Source organism: Netta rufina (genome assembly GCF_964035555.1).
Source record: "Netta rufina genome assembly, chromosome: 4".
NCBI classification, from domain to species: Eukaryota; Metazoa; Chordata; class Aves; order Anseriformes; family Anatidae; genus Netta; species Netta rufina.
This window is the reverse complement of record NC_140127.1, coordinates 9,798,760-9,815,150: the sequence shown is the minus strand read 5'-3', so window position 1 is coordinate 9,815,150 and position 16,391 is coordinate 9,798,760. Positions and strand designations below refer to the sequence as shown.

The window sequence follows — 16,391 nt, the reverse complement described above, 5'->3', positions numbered from 1 at the left end:
TGCTCTGCTGCCTTCCACTTGTTAGCAAAATTCAATTTCACTTCTGGGTGAAATATTTGTGTTCACCTACCATGCTGAGGGACTAACTGTGATTTTGAATCTGACAAAATGACAGGTCTTCCTACCTTTCACTAAGATAATGTATCTGATAAAATACAATTAACAGCGGGCAGAAGGATTTTTCAGGGTTTGTTTGAATTTTTGTCTGTTATTTTGAGTATTAGGCAAAAGTGTTTGTCTTCAGATGCTGTCAGATACATATCACAGCTGTCTTGTATTGTCCCTGAGTTTTTAAGGAAGACTTAACCACATCTGGTAGGCTGATGGTGTACTTTCCACAAGTCTATTGACAGGTGACATCCTTCTCATATAACTGTTCAAATACAAATACAAAAAGTCCCTTGTATTCTACGTGTCTCTAACCCTTTGCCAAGGACTGTTTTCAAGATTTAGCCTTACTTCAGTTGTTCTAGAAGTGTTGTGGAGACTGATGTCTGTAGTTTGTGGCTGGTCATTGTTGAAAGGAGTAACTTCTTGGTGGCTACTGGATGCACTAAAAGAGAGGCTGTAGACAATGTGGATGAAAGGCTTACTTCTGCCTTCCCTGGAGAAGTTGCTTGCTATTATGTGATTTTGGCCCAAGGAGAACTCCGTTTTTGGAAATGAAGATGAAGTAATTTTGTCGCTTCAGCACCTCTCTGAAGACATAGCACTTTTTTTTCAAGAAACAGACTCAGACTTGCATGCAAAAAAAAAAAAAAAAAAAAAAAAAAAGAGTTGTAAGGTTTTGCATGCGTAACTTCCAAGCATAGAATCATAGACCTAAACCTCCCCTGATGCAACTTGAGGCCATTCCCTCTAGTCCTGTTACTAGTTGTCCGTGAGAAGAGGCCGACCCCCACCTCCCCACACCTTCCTTTCAGGTAGGCCTGGCAATGAAGTCTCCAGGCCCTTCACCAGCTTCGCAGCCCTTCTCTGGACACGCTCCAGGGCCTTGATGTCCTTCTTGCAGTGAGGGGCCCAAAGCTGAACACAGTGCTCGAATGTGCGGCCTCACCACAGCAGAGTACAGGGGGATGATCGCCTCCCTGGTCCTGCTGGCTGCACCATTCCTGACACAGGCAAGGATGCTGTTGGCCTTCTTGGCCACCTGGGCACACTGCTGGCTCATGTTCAGGTGAGCATTGACCAGCACCCCCAGCTCCTTTTCTTCTGTACAGCTTTCCAGCCACTCTGCCCCAGTCCTGTAGCGCTGTATGGGGTTGTTGTGGCCAAAGTGCAGGACCCAGCACTTAGCCATTTTGAACCTCATCCCATTGGCCTCTGCCCATCCATCCAACCTGTCCGGGTCCCTCTGCAGGGCCTTCTTACCCTCCGGCAGATCAACACTTCCACCCAGTTTGGTGTTGTCTGCAAACTTACTGAGGGTGCGCTCAATTCCTTGAAGAATTACAGCTTCTTGACTGTAGGAGAGGGAACACAACTGGAAACAAAGAGGGAATTTGCACCACACAGGATTGCTCTCTGTAGCCAGATATAAAGTGATCAACAGATTGAGGACCATGGGTATGTCAATGCATAAATCTTGCTATGTGTTGCCTTATTTTTATTTATATTCTTGGTAATTAAACCAGTTGAATTCAAATGAAAAGATTTATTTATTGTTCAGTCAGGGTCAATAATGTGAACTTTACAAAGGTTTCTGTTGTTAAAGTGCTTCATTCAAGTGGACCAAAGGCAGTTGAGTTGAACTTCAGCAGTGACCTTGATCAAAGACATGAACTTTTCAAGAGGCCTTTCTTATTCTGTTCTGAATGTGCTGTGGGTGGCTGGGACTATAAACCCACCAAGAACAAGGCAAAACAAAGTCCTCTAACTGGCCTGTCTGCAGTGTTGAACTTTTGACTTTCTAGTATTTGCAGCTGGGGAAAAGTCAGTTTCACTACTAATGACGTCTTCCATACACATGAGCAGCCATTGACAAATACATAAACTTTGAATAGATGGCTTACATTGAAAATCTAGTATGGAAAAAAAAAAAGGTTTAACCTTCCTCTCTTCTCCTCTATGAGAATTTTCTGATGTGAAGAGATAAGAAACTGAAATGTAGCATCCAGGAAATCTTGTGTGTCAATCCCTGTGTCAGTCTCTTAGTGATTGCTGTCAGCCAGTGAAGTAGAAGTCGAGTTTGGTTTTGAAAAATGGATAATGCTGTGCAATGCTTTTCCTGTCATTCACATGAAATAAGAAATTATAAACATTGCTTTACCAGAAAGAAAGATTGTAGATATACTGTAACTTCCACAGGAACATCCTCACAAAGGAGAAATGATAACTTTTTATTTTCCATTTCCGTTTTTATGAGCACCACAGTGTATAAATAATCTTTTGAGGTCCTGAATGACTTATGTTTATATTCCTTGAATACAAGTTTCTCATTTGCCATTTTCATGGTATTTCAGCTTAGTGACGGTGGAAAGGCAGCTCGAGCACACGTGGGGATTGGCGACGTGGTTCTCACCATTGATGGGATAAGTACTGACGGAATGACTCATCTAGAAGCACAAAACAAGATCAAGGCGTGTACAGGCAATCTGAACATGACTCTGCAAAGGTAAGGCAGCTTTTCTCTCTCTCTCTCTTTTTTTTTTTTTTTTTTTGGAAGGAGAATTAATCATCATCGTAACAGTTGTTTGGAGGATAAAAACATGTAAGTGGTTTGGCAAAGTGCATAGAGTTAAATGGCCGTGATTGAAAGATACACTGCTGTAGCCTGAAATGTGTCTTGATTTATAGCATTTTAGAAAACTTATTAGTTGTTAATTACATGAATAGACAAAGACCTTTTCCAACCTTCTGTCACCTCCTCTATATTGTATGAAGTCTATTGCCTCTTCGTTTTGAATTTCAGTTTCATTAACAGTTTTTAATCAAAAAACAGGTTTCACCAGACTTTTTCTGCTCTATTCTTCCAGTTGACTGGGGACATATCTTTTTGTGTCAAGTCCTACATCGTTATTTTATTTGTAAACTTCTCATTACATCTAGCTGCCACAGTGTCATCCAGCTTCCTTTCTGAACTTCCTGCATTTGGAACAACAGCTAATGTGGCAGACCAGTCTCTTTTTTTTTTTTTTTCCCTCCCTCAAGAGGCCTGCAATAGTCTGGTTGAGTATATCCCCATAAAAATTTTCTTGAACCATCAGTAGTGAGATTGAACTATTGCATAGGATGACTATCTGGTCACTAAACAAACAAGCACTAAAAATAATGAAACAAAATGTGAAATGTTCTTTTAAACAATTAGTTTAGGACCTACTACTGGAGAAATTGCGGGAGGCATTAGAACACTATTAATAGAAGATCTGACCTTATTTTTGGTTAATGAGTTGATGTTGCATGTAAATGGTAACAAAATGGCAAAGCATGAAAAGCAGTCAAAGTGAAGCAAGATATAATACTCAATGCTCCACAAAACTGAACTGTGCATTGGATTTTGATTGAGAGGACATGTGTTCAATTTTTTTCAAGACAAAAGTGAGGTACAACACTGACCAGTTCCAGAAATTCTGTCATCTTAGTAAATAGTTGGCTTCTTTATAGGTCTATTTATTTAAGCATTACTTCCCAATATATTACCTCCAGTTGAATCCCCCTACTACAGAATGATGTATTTTTTAAAAAAGTCATTTCTTGAGTTACATGGATGAAAATACTGCAGCTCAGTGTTGGAGCGAAATGTTTCTCAAAATGCTGTTGAGGTTACTCAAAGTTGCAGCCTCCTTTTGCTAATTGCAGTTTATACTATAGAAGTTAGAGCTTGGGCCAACCTCCCCATTCCGAAATGTACTGTTTCTTGAATTTCAGCATACCGCTGTTACCATGGGACTATATTTTGGGTGAGGTTGGAAGAAGGGAGTTGGATGCTCATGTGCTGGTTAGTGGAACCGAAGCAGGAAGAGCAGCAGCACAAGAAATTCCTTTAGACTCTCAAAAGTCTCCTGGGGCTAAATATTGGCTTTTATTAGAAGACTGCTATTTTTATTTAATGATGTGAGTGAGCATCTTGCATAAAAATCGACCCCTGAAGCCATCACATAATGTGAACCATCTTTTCTTGTTATCAAAGAAAATAACAGCCGTTGTACCCTGCTTGTGCCTTCCTTCAGCAGTGCAAAGTTCTTCAGTGAGTGTTAAGTCCCATAACAGTATAATTTCACCAGTTATTACCTTTTCTGACATATTACACTGCCTTTATTGAAAGGAATGCCCCTCTCAGAGTGCAAAAATAAGAGATGACATGGCTGTAAGTCTGATTAATGTCTAGTTCTCCAGGGTGGTGGTGGTTGTTCCCAGCTCTACATGTCGTGTAGTTAGGTAGTTGTTTGAGCACTTTCCTTTCTGAGAGGGTACAGTTTCAGCCTTGCTTGTTGTTTCTTGTTTTGTCTGTTGTCCTTCTGTACTTTGGTCCTAGCTGCCCTTAATAGGGGATTCTTTTTGCTCAGCCTCTGAAGAAAGGAATGTCTTGTGGCGTGGCTCATGCCTGGGGCATCTTCTCCAGTGAAACTTGTAAAGTTGGCATTAAGAGATTCTTGATGAAACAAAGGTATTATACCAGCTCATCAGAAGAATCATGCATCATGTTGAGTGTGTCATTTGCTTTTCGGGTTCTCAACAAGGCAAGCAGGTCATTTGGAAATGCACTCTCCAGGATCCCACTGAGTCACCCCTGCAGGTAACCATCAGTGTAGGGGTTTGACCCACTTTCTCCCACCATTGTAAACTGATGGGCAGGGCTAATATCAGATATCAGAAAGGAATAGCAGGTGTGTCCCATTCAGGCAGTAACTTGTCTGATTGGGTGCAGAGATGACTGCTCTGTGGTTTGAAAATCGAATTAATCATGAGTTTAGCCCAGTCCCCTCCTGTTCTCACCCTTCCTACCCTGCCTAGGAAGTGATTCACCGGCGTCTGCTACCTGACGGCTGAAGGCTAAGCTGGGTTCAGACTAGCAAAGATCAAAGAAATAGCCTCAGCTCCCAGCATCTGGGGGTGGGACAGATGTCCTGTCTCGCGGCTGTGCTGTGCTCCCATGGGCTCAGCTGATTCTAATTCTGCCTGGATCCCATGAAACCAAAGCCATGGGCAGTGCACCCCTGGCTCCCCTGCCTGTGAAAGATTTGCTTTGATGGATTATTTATTTTTTTTAGGCTGGAAGAGAGTGCTTTGGGAAGCTGGGTTGGCTCACGCTATCTGCAGATACTGGTTGCCCATGGGAAGAATGACTTGAGGGTATAAACAGGGTGGCGAGATAAGACATTTTAATATTGAGAGATTTCCATAATAGTATTCTTCTGTTGCTGTCTCTTCTCTCAAAACAAAACAAAACCAAATAAAGTATTTTGAGCCATTATTGCTCCCATGAAAGATTAAAGAGAAGATACTGTCAATGTGAAAACAGTGTTGGTGCCATAAATGGAAACAGAAAATCTTTTTTTTACATATTTTTTTTTCTTTTAAACACTTGAGCTTTTGTATACTTCTACATAGGCTACTGATTGCTTGAGCTATGGTATAAGAATGCTGAGCTTAGTCCTAAAAACATGTAAAAATTTCTAGACAGTGTTCCTAATTTTCTGCTGTTTTAAACAAAAACAGTGGTCAGTTGGTCAGTGCGTTACGTTAGGGACCAAGAAAACTGGAAGGTTGTTATGGCTTAAGCTAATGGCTTTTGTAGCGTGAGCATGTCCATGCACTGTTTTATGAAAGACATAAAAGAACTCTGGTGAAGGCAGTCATAAGAACCAAAATGTGTTTCCATTTGGTACATTTCTGGTGGTAACAATAACCTTTGTTCAAGATAAATGGTAAGAAGTACTGTATACTCATCTATGGATGCTGCTTTACCCGTGATTGGTTATAATTTGACAGAGTTTCGTGTAATCTTGAGCATGTGGAAGTGAATGTGGTCATACAGACTTTAGCGTGATATGAAAATAATTGTGACATGAGGAAAAATTGCTGGGTACGTGACCTGCCTCACCATGGAACTGGTTGTGCAGCTTGCTTGGGAGAGAATAATTAAAATCATCAGAGCAATTGTTAGTTGAAAATAAAAATTATTTTATATAGTTACAGCTTTTATATCTATGTATATAGTTACATATATACACATATATACTACTATATATATTATATATGTATATATATATACTATATGTATATATACATAGTATATATACTAATTCATGAATATATGTGCCCAAAACAACAGAAACAAGTCCTTATGACCAATTTCCATATTATAGATATTTTAATTTGTTACAACTTTGTACTGCTGATCAGGTTTTCACTTGACTTCACCTGTTCCTTTTGCAAAGTGAAAATAAATAAAAAAATAAGTAAAATGAAGAGAAAGAAATTAAGGTGCAAGAAGTACTTAGCCCAGCAGGCGTATTTAAAGCAATGTCTTCAGAAGCTTTGGTTACAGCTTGAAAGGAGTATGTTTATGGAGGCAGATGTTCATGTACCTCTTGTGAAAGACCAATTTAGATGTTTTGTAACTTGTAAATGAATGTTAACGTAATATTTGAAGGGAGAGTAAAAGCTTCCTTTCTTCATGTGTAAGGCAATATCACATACTATTTTATAAAAATATTCTGTCTTTGCCACTGGAAAGAACTGGAATTAGAGCTGTCATAATTGAAAGCCCACTTTTCTTGGAGATTGCTTAAATACAAACAAAATTGTAGTTGACAGCTGTGTACAGCACTAGGTGCCTAATATTTCCACGTGGTGGGAACTATATTCAGGTAGTTGTCTTTAAAATCAATTAGTTCTGGACATAACTCTTCCTGGTTAGTATGAAGGTTATCATTGTAGTTCAAAAATTTTTAAATATATTTTGGAGATGTTATTTGTTCATTTTTCTTACTAGATATGGCTTAAAAACAAGGGGGTGTATTTTCTTATTTTCTTTTCCCTTTTATAACAGGTGATTTTAGCTTTTCCTTTTTTTTTTTTTTTCTTTTTTTTTTTTTTCCTTTTAGACTTTAGATGCATTTCATAGATACGGATTTTTTCTTTGTGGTATGGATCTCTGTCAGATCTTGCTTTTTGCACCCCAATATTTTATTTTTCTGTCGAAGCCCTTTTGTCAATCCCATGAGGACAGATGGAAAACAAATGCTTTTTGGTTATATATTCATTTGGTTATATATTCATCTTCAGTATTTATCAAGGACTAAGAGCCATCACCCATTTAAAATATTGTTTTGAAGGATTGTTTCTCCAGACTTCTGCCTTAATGATTCTTTGGAATTGAGAATGATAATTATTGTGTATTTCTACTCTTCCATGGGAGCATGAGACCCATGAAAATTCTGGAAACAGTGGCAATCAGCACCGCAGGGATTAAGAAAAAACACACAAACAAACACTAGAGAAAACCTGGAAAAGTGGTGGTATGTTTTTTTCTTTGTTTGATTGTTTTGTAATATGGAACTTCTCTAATTCATAAAATTCTCTAATTCATCTATCCTTAAGAACTTAGCCCTTTAGGACATAAGGCACTGGGATCATTTGGCTTGAGAAGTGAAAGGAGGGGGACGGTTCTTGAGGTTATTTGACGCTCTCTCACTATATTGCAGTGCTTCAGAAGTCTTTTTTGGGTGCTGTATCTTAGCCGTGAACAGTTACTTAAACGCTTCTTCTGCCTCTGCAACAGTTGACTTCACGGATTGCAAATGAACATGGGTGTTGCAATGCAATCAATGCCTATGTGTTTTTGTCTTGGTTTTGTCCAAGAGTCTCTTATGAGGCTAGAGCCTGCTGGGCAATTGTGATGTCCATGTTGGCAGGACAAATTCAGAGCCAAAGTTCAGATGAGCCTTAAAGCTGGGTTCTACAAATTGCTAAGCCCACGTATTTAAAACAGTGACATTTATTTTACCTTCTCTCCTGAGTATGAAATCTTTATCACAGTATTCTCCCTCATCTTTTCAGGTTTTCTTTCAGGAAATACAAAGTCTAGACTTCCAGCTTAAGAACATCTGAAATTCTCATGGTTTACGGTGGGGTAATAAGGAAAAACTGTTATGGATAATTTGATTTCTGTTTCTTAAGTTCGTTTTTCAACTTATCCATTTCAGAAAGGGTTGTCTGCAGTAAGACTAGCTCCGTATGTTTTTTACTCACTATTTTTATTGTTCCCAGTCTTGCTTTTAATAAAAAACAATGAAATGATATTACCATTTATTTTTTCAAGAGTCCTGATACGCTAGGGAAATGTACAGGAAGAAGAGCTTTTTGCTGTGAGTAATTTGTATTCTGACAAATTATATGGACAAAATGTATAGTCTCATTTCCATTTTGAAAAATAGGGAAGTGAGACAATTTGATATAGACAAAGTTTTAAGAACCTTTTCAGTGCTTTGTTCCTTAGGTGTCAAAATATTCCGCTAATGTAGCCTGGCTGTAAACTGTTTTGTCTCACAAAAATAAATATCAGCAGTGCAGGAAACGGTACCACTGATCAAAAGAGCCAGGATTAGTTGTTGTTACAGGAATCAGAAGTCCTAAAGGTAAAAAGTTTAAATAGTCTCCATGGAAAGGTGAGAAAACAGTATAACAACTAAATAAAATGTCAGGAGAGGTTCTTATAATAAAAATAAAATCATAATTAAACAATGAAGTAAATTAAAAAAGAATCACTAGAATAATAGAAGTATAGGAAGGATTTCAAATTACTAACAACATAAGTTTCACTTTAGGTGATGGTTAAGACTTGTACTTAAGGTTTATGAGTCATGGGTTGCTTGGGGTGGATATTTTGTTTCCATAAACCATATAAGGATAAACTTATAAGAAAGCTATGATAAGAATGCATTAGGAAGTCTTATTTTTCTCCCACTTTGGTTTACTAGTCATCATTGTTTCCCTTACATAGGCATTTTTATTTTAGTTTTTTTTTCTTCAGTTATTTGCTTTTTTAGCATATAAAATAAGATTGTATTTCCTGTGCTAGTTGAATATATGCACTAAATTTGTTTAAAAGATCATGACGTGAGTCTTTTTTTTTCTTCTTCTTCTAAATTTGACAATATGTTTTTGCTGGAATTCTTTCTGTAATAGTTCTTGCATTACTCCTGTTTCAAGGATGTCTAAACTGAGTGTTGGCTAATTAAGGAAATAAGCACCAATATCCCTTCTGAAAATGAGCTGAGACATGGGAAAAAAATAAACTTGATAGAGGTCATATGGGTATGAGTATGGAAATAACTATACATTTGTTGTTTAGCTGCAAGTCAAAAACTTTGGGAACTTATTCCTCAATCCTAGATTGTTGCCCTCAATCAGTAATATTAGTTTTGAATAATTATGCCTGAAAATAAACTGGCTGAAAAATAGTGGTTCCCAGACAGAGGTTTGCTCTTATTATTCTTATATGTCGCTAGGCTTGGAGACAATGGTTGTTCAGGTAGCTTGCTCAGAAGAGCTGCTTATAATGTTGTGAAACTTCAAGCAGTCCTGTTGAAATTTGTTATTGACCAGAGACTTTTCTAGAAGTTTTACTAGAAAGTAAATCCCATTTACTAAATGATGAGGAACTTGAAGTCTTAAAGACTTGGTGTATTAAAGATATCTGTCTGAAAAGCCAGTCCAGGCTGTACATCTTGGGAAATCGGTATAGATGTGTTTGGTAAAGCTTTGTTACTTAAAAACGGTGGCTCTTCTAGGCCAGACTGGGTTGAGGACATTGGGCTTGCAAAGCCTGAGGCATGCGTGGCTGTGAGGGTGGACATGCAGCAGCCTGTGCCAAGAAAAAAGGTGTTGGTGTGACTGTAAAGAGGGGCATGAGACAGGTTTGGAAAGTCAGGGGGAGAAGTGAAGGGCATCCAGAGAGGGAAAGAGGTGAAGCAGATTGGAAAAGTATGAGAGGACTGGGGTGGGAGGAAGCCAGATGGGTAACAGAGAGAAGGGTGTGAGCGGGCTGCCATCCACATCTGGAGCTGTCAACAGAAAGATGTCAAGCTCTCAGCTGAAGTATTTCTTATTTCAAAGAAGAAAATAAGAGCAGTTATATAAGCTTTCAGTAGTCTGTAAGCTCAGAACAGTTGTGGTTTGTGGAATGAATTAACTGGCTTAACGATGCAGGTAGGGATCTGTCTTGCTCAGCATATTAAAATTCCTGAGTCTTTTTGGTCTTGTTTCATCTTATTGTTTTGATGGAATTGGAAGCACCTTTCCATGCAAAGAAGTGTTCAAGTTACAAAGCCAGGTATTTAGAAATAGGAAAACTTGGTAATAGAAGAGCCTCCATTAAAAACAAAAACATATCACTTATGGCTGCGGGAGAGAGCCTGCATGACCAGGCAGGAAAAGCAATAAGGCAAAGCAAAATAAAACATCCCTCTGAGCATATTGAGTAAAACCGTCTGGTGACTGTTATGTAGTCCATCTCCTGGTTTCCAGATTCTCTATTCCAGCAGCACAGAACTCATCTGATTTCAGAAATCTGAAAACACTTCTTGACTCTGACTGTCCATGAGCCAGCAATGGGCCCCTGTGGTATCCTGAGCTGCATTAAGACGAGTGTTGCCAGCAGGCTGAGAGAGGTAACCCCGTCCATCTCCTCAGCCCTGGTGAGGCCTCACCTGGAGTACCATGTCTAGTTCTGGGCTGCCCAGTACAAGAGGGATGTGAGTCTCTTGGAGAGATACAAGTGGAGGGTTACTAAGATAGCAGATGGGAGCACCTGTCATACGAGGAGAGGCTAAGAGGGCTGGGCCTGTATAGCTTGGAGAAGAGAAGACTGAGAAGGGATATTATCAATGTGTATAAGTATCTGAAGGGAGGGTATCAAAAGGATGGAGCCAGGCTCTTTTCAGTAGTGCCTCGTGACAGAACCAGAGACAACAGGCACAAACTGAAGCACAGGAAGTTCCATGTAAATTTAAGAGGGCACTGCTTTACTGTGAGGGTGACAGAGCACTGGAACAAGTTGTCTGGAGAGGCTGCGGAGTCTCCTCCTCTGGTGATATTCAAAACTCACCTGGATGTCATCCTGTGCAATGTGCTCTAGGTGATACTGCTCTGCAGGGGGGTTGCAGGAGAAACACTGCTGTGCAAGGTACAGCCACCAGGTGCTGGTTAGAAAGCCACTTTTAACTTAGAAATTTGCAGAATATGTTTTTGAGCCTGTTTCTTTGAAGTAAATACTATGAGCTCTGTGCAGGCTCCTAAAGTTCTTGTCAGCTTCGTAAACACCAACATCAAGGCTTGGACGTGAGGCACTGCTGGTCTGGAGCCTGGTGGTTTTCACACCTCCCTCAGCTCTGCTGGTCATGTTTTGTTGAAGACTTCCTTCTCCTCTCAAAGCAAGGACTGTTGCCTTCCCTCACCGCATCTGATGCTGCGACTATTGCTGTGTGGCTGAGGTGCAGGGTGATAGCTGACCTGAAGGCTTGAAGGCTCATATGTTTACATCTTAACAGGAGCTTTTCTGAAGCTGAAAGGGTTTTGCGTGTGGCCTTTTATGCAGTATGTTGCAGTGCAAGCAACCCAGTCACCCTAGGGCCTTATGTTTTCATCTGGTTTTGAAATTAAGCAGTGTTGGGCAGAAGACTGTGGGAAGAATTCAAAGCTAATGGAGACTCTGGTTTCTTCTTTGCATGCAGAGGTGTCTTGGTCTGTAAACGTTTGCACTTCTTGTTTATTGGAGCCAAGATAGAAAGTTTTTGCTCCTTGTTCAGCAGCTGAACAGGTTTTGCTGGCTAAGCCATGCCTTTGGAAAGTCTGCCCACAAACTAAATAAATGGAAGGGTTCATCTCTTGCTTCCAGCTGGAATTCAAAACCTTTTGTTGTGCGCAGCATTTTGCTGCACGTCAGCTAGCAATTAGATGAACCACAAAACATTCTGCAACTAAACGAACCTAACAAACTAAAGAGTTGCCTTGAAGATCAAAGGAAAGTTGCTGGGATGGAAATGGAAGATTGCAGGGTAAAAATGGAGTTCAGTGGTTTCTGTTTTTTGGGGGGGGTGGTCCTTACACATCTGCCAGAAAAATGGGTGGGAGTGAGGGCTAGCTAAGTGATAGTAGCATTCCACATGGTGGGTACCTTAGAGCCTTGTCGGAGATCGGTAGGGCTGCAACGAATAAGAACTTGTAAAGGTGTTTCAGTAACACAGGAGCATAAATACATAGTGTACATAGTAAATTTATAGTGGAGAATGCCAGTTACCATGGGCAGATCATTATTTACTGAGCGTCAAAATGTTTCCTTCAACTTTAAGTTTAAAGACTTTTTTTTTTTTGCTGTATAAATTTATGTATGTAACCAAAATTATAGTAAAATAAAATAAAATAAAAAAAATATATATATTTCCCCCCTACCATATCATTAATACAAATGCAGGAAAAGCCTGGTTATACAGAGCACTTAAAAAAAGAAAAAAGAAAAAAAAAACAAACCAAACCAAACCAAAAAACAAAACAAAACAAAACAAAAAAAGAGTCAAAGAAAATGAAGTAAAGCCCTGCAATTAAATATTTATTTCAGTGAAGAATGAAGAGGAAGTATGCAATGTCTTTAATGTCTTTTTTTTCCCCTTCTTCTCCTGGTTTGTTTGGCCCCAGGGAAATGAAAAGGTCACCTTTAGATTGTAACAATTTAAGCAAATTTACCTTTGTGCTTTATGTTTTATATCTATGTACTGCTGTGGGCTGAACCACAGTTCAGTCAGATTAGGAGGTGATTTCAAAATCCCACCCTCATTGACAGGAAAAGAAGGAGGTCGTCATGAACTCTCACAAACTGAGAGCCCATAAACACAATTCAGGATACCAGTCCTCATATTCTGAGTCCTTAATATAATAACACTAGCCGGTTGCAAAACCCTTGGGGGGATAGCTCAGATTTTATGATCCACAGAGGTTTATGAGCAGCCAGGTTGGAAATTTTGCAAGTCTTGTGTAATCTGAGAATCCTTTGCTGAAAACAAAGGGAGAAAGTGGTGGGTTCTCTGTCTGCAAGGGATCAAGTCATAACTAAAGGGCCTTAACCAGTATTCTTGCTTTGTGCTTTAACTAGTGAGAAATGTCTATACCTTTGCTTTGTACAGGTTGTTGCATAGCACAACCAATCTGACAAATATGGTTAAATCCAGTGCTAAAATGTATCCTTTATTTAATTTGCTGTTTTCATTAAAAAAAAGTTGTTTTCAGACAGGGAAGTAAGATTTTTTTTTTAAGTGATGTGATTTTGCTGACCCTACCTTACTGTAAGATCAGAAATCATGCATAATCTTTCCAATATGTCAGAGAATAGAATAAATGTTTACCACTTGTTATTATATAAACTGTATTCTTTAATTCCTATGTTTAAGATGAATAGGGTAATAATTGCCTTCTGAAATAGTTCCACTAAATGTTTGGGGATTAAATTACTCTGATGTACAATGATATGAGACTTTTTAAAACAAAGACTCAACTGTTAAAATAAAAATAATACAGTGAAAAGGATTATGCAAGTTTTAAAAGCAGTTTTACACAAGCAAAACATTAAAAAGTTCCTGTACATCAAAACATCAAGCCAAAAGTATTAATATAAAAGTCTATTTTCTCTCTATTTTAAAACTAAACTCTACTTTAAAACTAAAACTATTAGCTGTACTCCAGCTGAGAGACGACAATTGATTTCTGTCTGTGAAGACAGGAACAAAGATACTTTATTCAAATATATTTTATCTGAAGCTGTGTAATTACTTGGAAATACATGGAAGTTAGAGCATCTCATTCGATGTCAGCACGTGCATTCTTCCAGAAAGTGAAGAAGCAGACTTGAGGGCTTATCCTTGTGGACAGCAGGGAATTGTCTAATGTACTCTGCATGGTTAAATTTCTATTTTGTGCTGTAAGCAGTAAACTAATGTTTGCAAGCTGAAATTTAATACACAAGATCTAGGCTGATTGATGTGGTAACTAGCATTACAAAGAGCCTGACCATTGCCTAATGGTAATCTTCAGACTGCAAACTCCTCGATACAGTTTTGCTTGCCTGTTAAGTCGATCAACCTCACTTTCCAAGCAGTTTTTAATAGCAACAACTCTTCTAATTGGTAGATTGAATGAGTTTCCAAGCATTACATATGTGTAGGAAAACAGGAATAAAACTAAGCTAATCTTCATTTTGGATCTCTAATAAATCTCTTACTACAAGAGTTCGTTTTGCTGACTGTTGATAACTGTGCGATATGCTATAAAGCTTCTATTTAATAGGTAGATGTGGCAACTTCCTGCATAAGGGTGAAGCATGTGCCCTCAGCTGACAATGCAATACCAGCTTAGCCTTTCCTAGTCATCATTTCCCAAATTTTCAAGATTTGCAGTGGCTGTAGACATTTGCTCTGGGTGATTTTTAGTTTTTGTTGTCACCTCTCCTTGCACAGCATAGAAGAGTGAAAGGAACATGCATCCCTGGGGGGCTTCAGGTGGAAGTGAGGAGCTGGATATATTTTTCAGAAAAATGCAGAACCTAAAACATTGAATTCTTCCTATCTTCCAATGTTGACTGTTAATATGTGATGGTATTTGTTCTTAATGTAGCGTCCTAGTTTGGTCCTACTTTTTAGTTCATCTCTAGAAAAGGTTCACAGCTGTATTTCAGGATGGTAACTTTTCCTCCCATGTATAAATAATCCTGAATATGATGTGTTTTTTTTTTTTTTTCTTTGATGAGTTACAGCAAGCCATCAGAAAAGTACTATTTTTATGATTTTGTTATATTTTGTTTTATTTGAAGTGATAGTCATCAAGTATTACTGTTCAGGAGACCGTTAACACAATTCTGGCTTTCATTTCCTAATTTTGTAACGGACTTCCACAGTTTTCACAGTGATGGCCAATAAAGCTTCATAAACACTGCAGCACAATTTAGCAGAACCTTTGTTTCTTTAGTAATATTATCTGCTGTGTGAGACAACTAATTACAAATTTACATCTAATTACAACTTTATTTAAAATGGATTATTTGCAAAATACATTTTCTGTAAGTGATCTTGATATTTCAGATGTTGTTTTTATTTGTCAGAGTGGATTTAGTGATTAAACATAGTTTTAAATGCATGCTTTCTAGTACCACTTTTGGATTTTCTGAAGGCTTGGTTTGGCTTCAGTGTTTTATTTCCTAAAATTAGAAGGTTCCTCTTTTTCTTCTGCAGATAATCTTTATCTACTGTTTGCAGAGTAAAATCTGAATTTTCTTGATAACTGTTGAGGTTCTGAGAACTTCAGTGGAAGGTATTACATAAATTATCATGATGACCAGCACCACACAGTTTAATTCCTTGTGGACTAAAGTGTCTGTGTTCTCCCTCCAGATGTTTTCTTGTTGCCAAGATCCTACTAGGCAAATACTGATGATTAAATTTGTTCCAACCTTTCAGTGATAACATTATTCTGCTTTGAACTGCTAAATAATATGTGGATTTTAGAGGGCACACAGGTTCCACTTCCCGAAGAGGTTTTTCCTATGAGAAAATATGCAAAGAAAACTGTGCTCTTGGAAGCTCTGGTGCAAAATAGTCTGCAAAGTTTCATTGCCCTGTAAAATAGCCCTTTGATTTGCATTTCTTAATGCTGCTGTTACTTCAGTGTTAGAAGTAAAATTGAGCTTTGCTTGTAACTTGAATAAGAAAGCTGTGCACATGTTGGTTTTACGTCCCACCACTGCCTCACATTTTCCAATAGGACGTGTTTTGGCCTGACACTGAATAGGATGTGTTTCAGTGGACATGTTCTGGTCTGAATGGTAAGCCTGAACAATCATAGAACTGAAAAATGGCAGGGAGGGCTTTGTCTGAAAGAGGAGTGTGCTGGATCAGTGAACCTGTTCGTCTGGTATCCAGACCCGTTCTGGCTGGTATCTGATGATTCAGCTGAGAAGGGGGGGTGATGAGAAGTAAACCCCACTGAGAAGGAGGGCTTTGTAACCTCTGCATGGTGAAAACCTGGGTGCTTACACAAGAGATGTGGGTTTGATTATCATAAACATTTGTAACTAACAATTAAATTGGGGTCTTATGGGTGTTGGCTCTTGTATCTGCCAGTGTAACTCTCATCCCAGGCAGGCTGACAGCATCAAGGTGATTGTGCTGCGTGCAAAAGGAAACTATGTTCTCACATTGATTTTTTTTTTTTTTCTCCTTTAATTGTTTTTTTCCTCTAGCTTTGAGCACAATGTATCTCTTCTTTCACTTAACACATGGTGAGCTTGCCAGGATGAAAATGTAAATCTTTATCCACTTCTGTACACCTTTTCTGCTTTTGGCAAGGTCTCCAGCTGCTCTGAGTCTTTGTCAACTTTGTCACTCAAGACCTGTGCTAGGAAG

General features: G+C 38.7%; 1 protein-coding gene across 4 annotated transcripts in view; it reads left to right on the top strand.

Moving 5' to 3' along the window:
- PDLIM5 (PDZ and LIM domain 5) overlaps nt 1–16,391 on the top strand; it is a 79,901-nt gene that overhangs the window by 35,960 nt on the left and 27,550 nt on the right. For all 4 annotated transcript variants that reach the window (XM_084285550.1, XM_084285549.1, XM_084285548.1 and 1 more), the window contains one exon: nt 2,463–2,614. In XM_084285550.1, the coding sequence (XP_084141676.1) occupies nt 2,463–2,614 (152 nt within the window). The remainder of the gene's footprint in view (nt 1–2,462; nt 2,615–16,391) is intronic.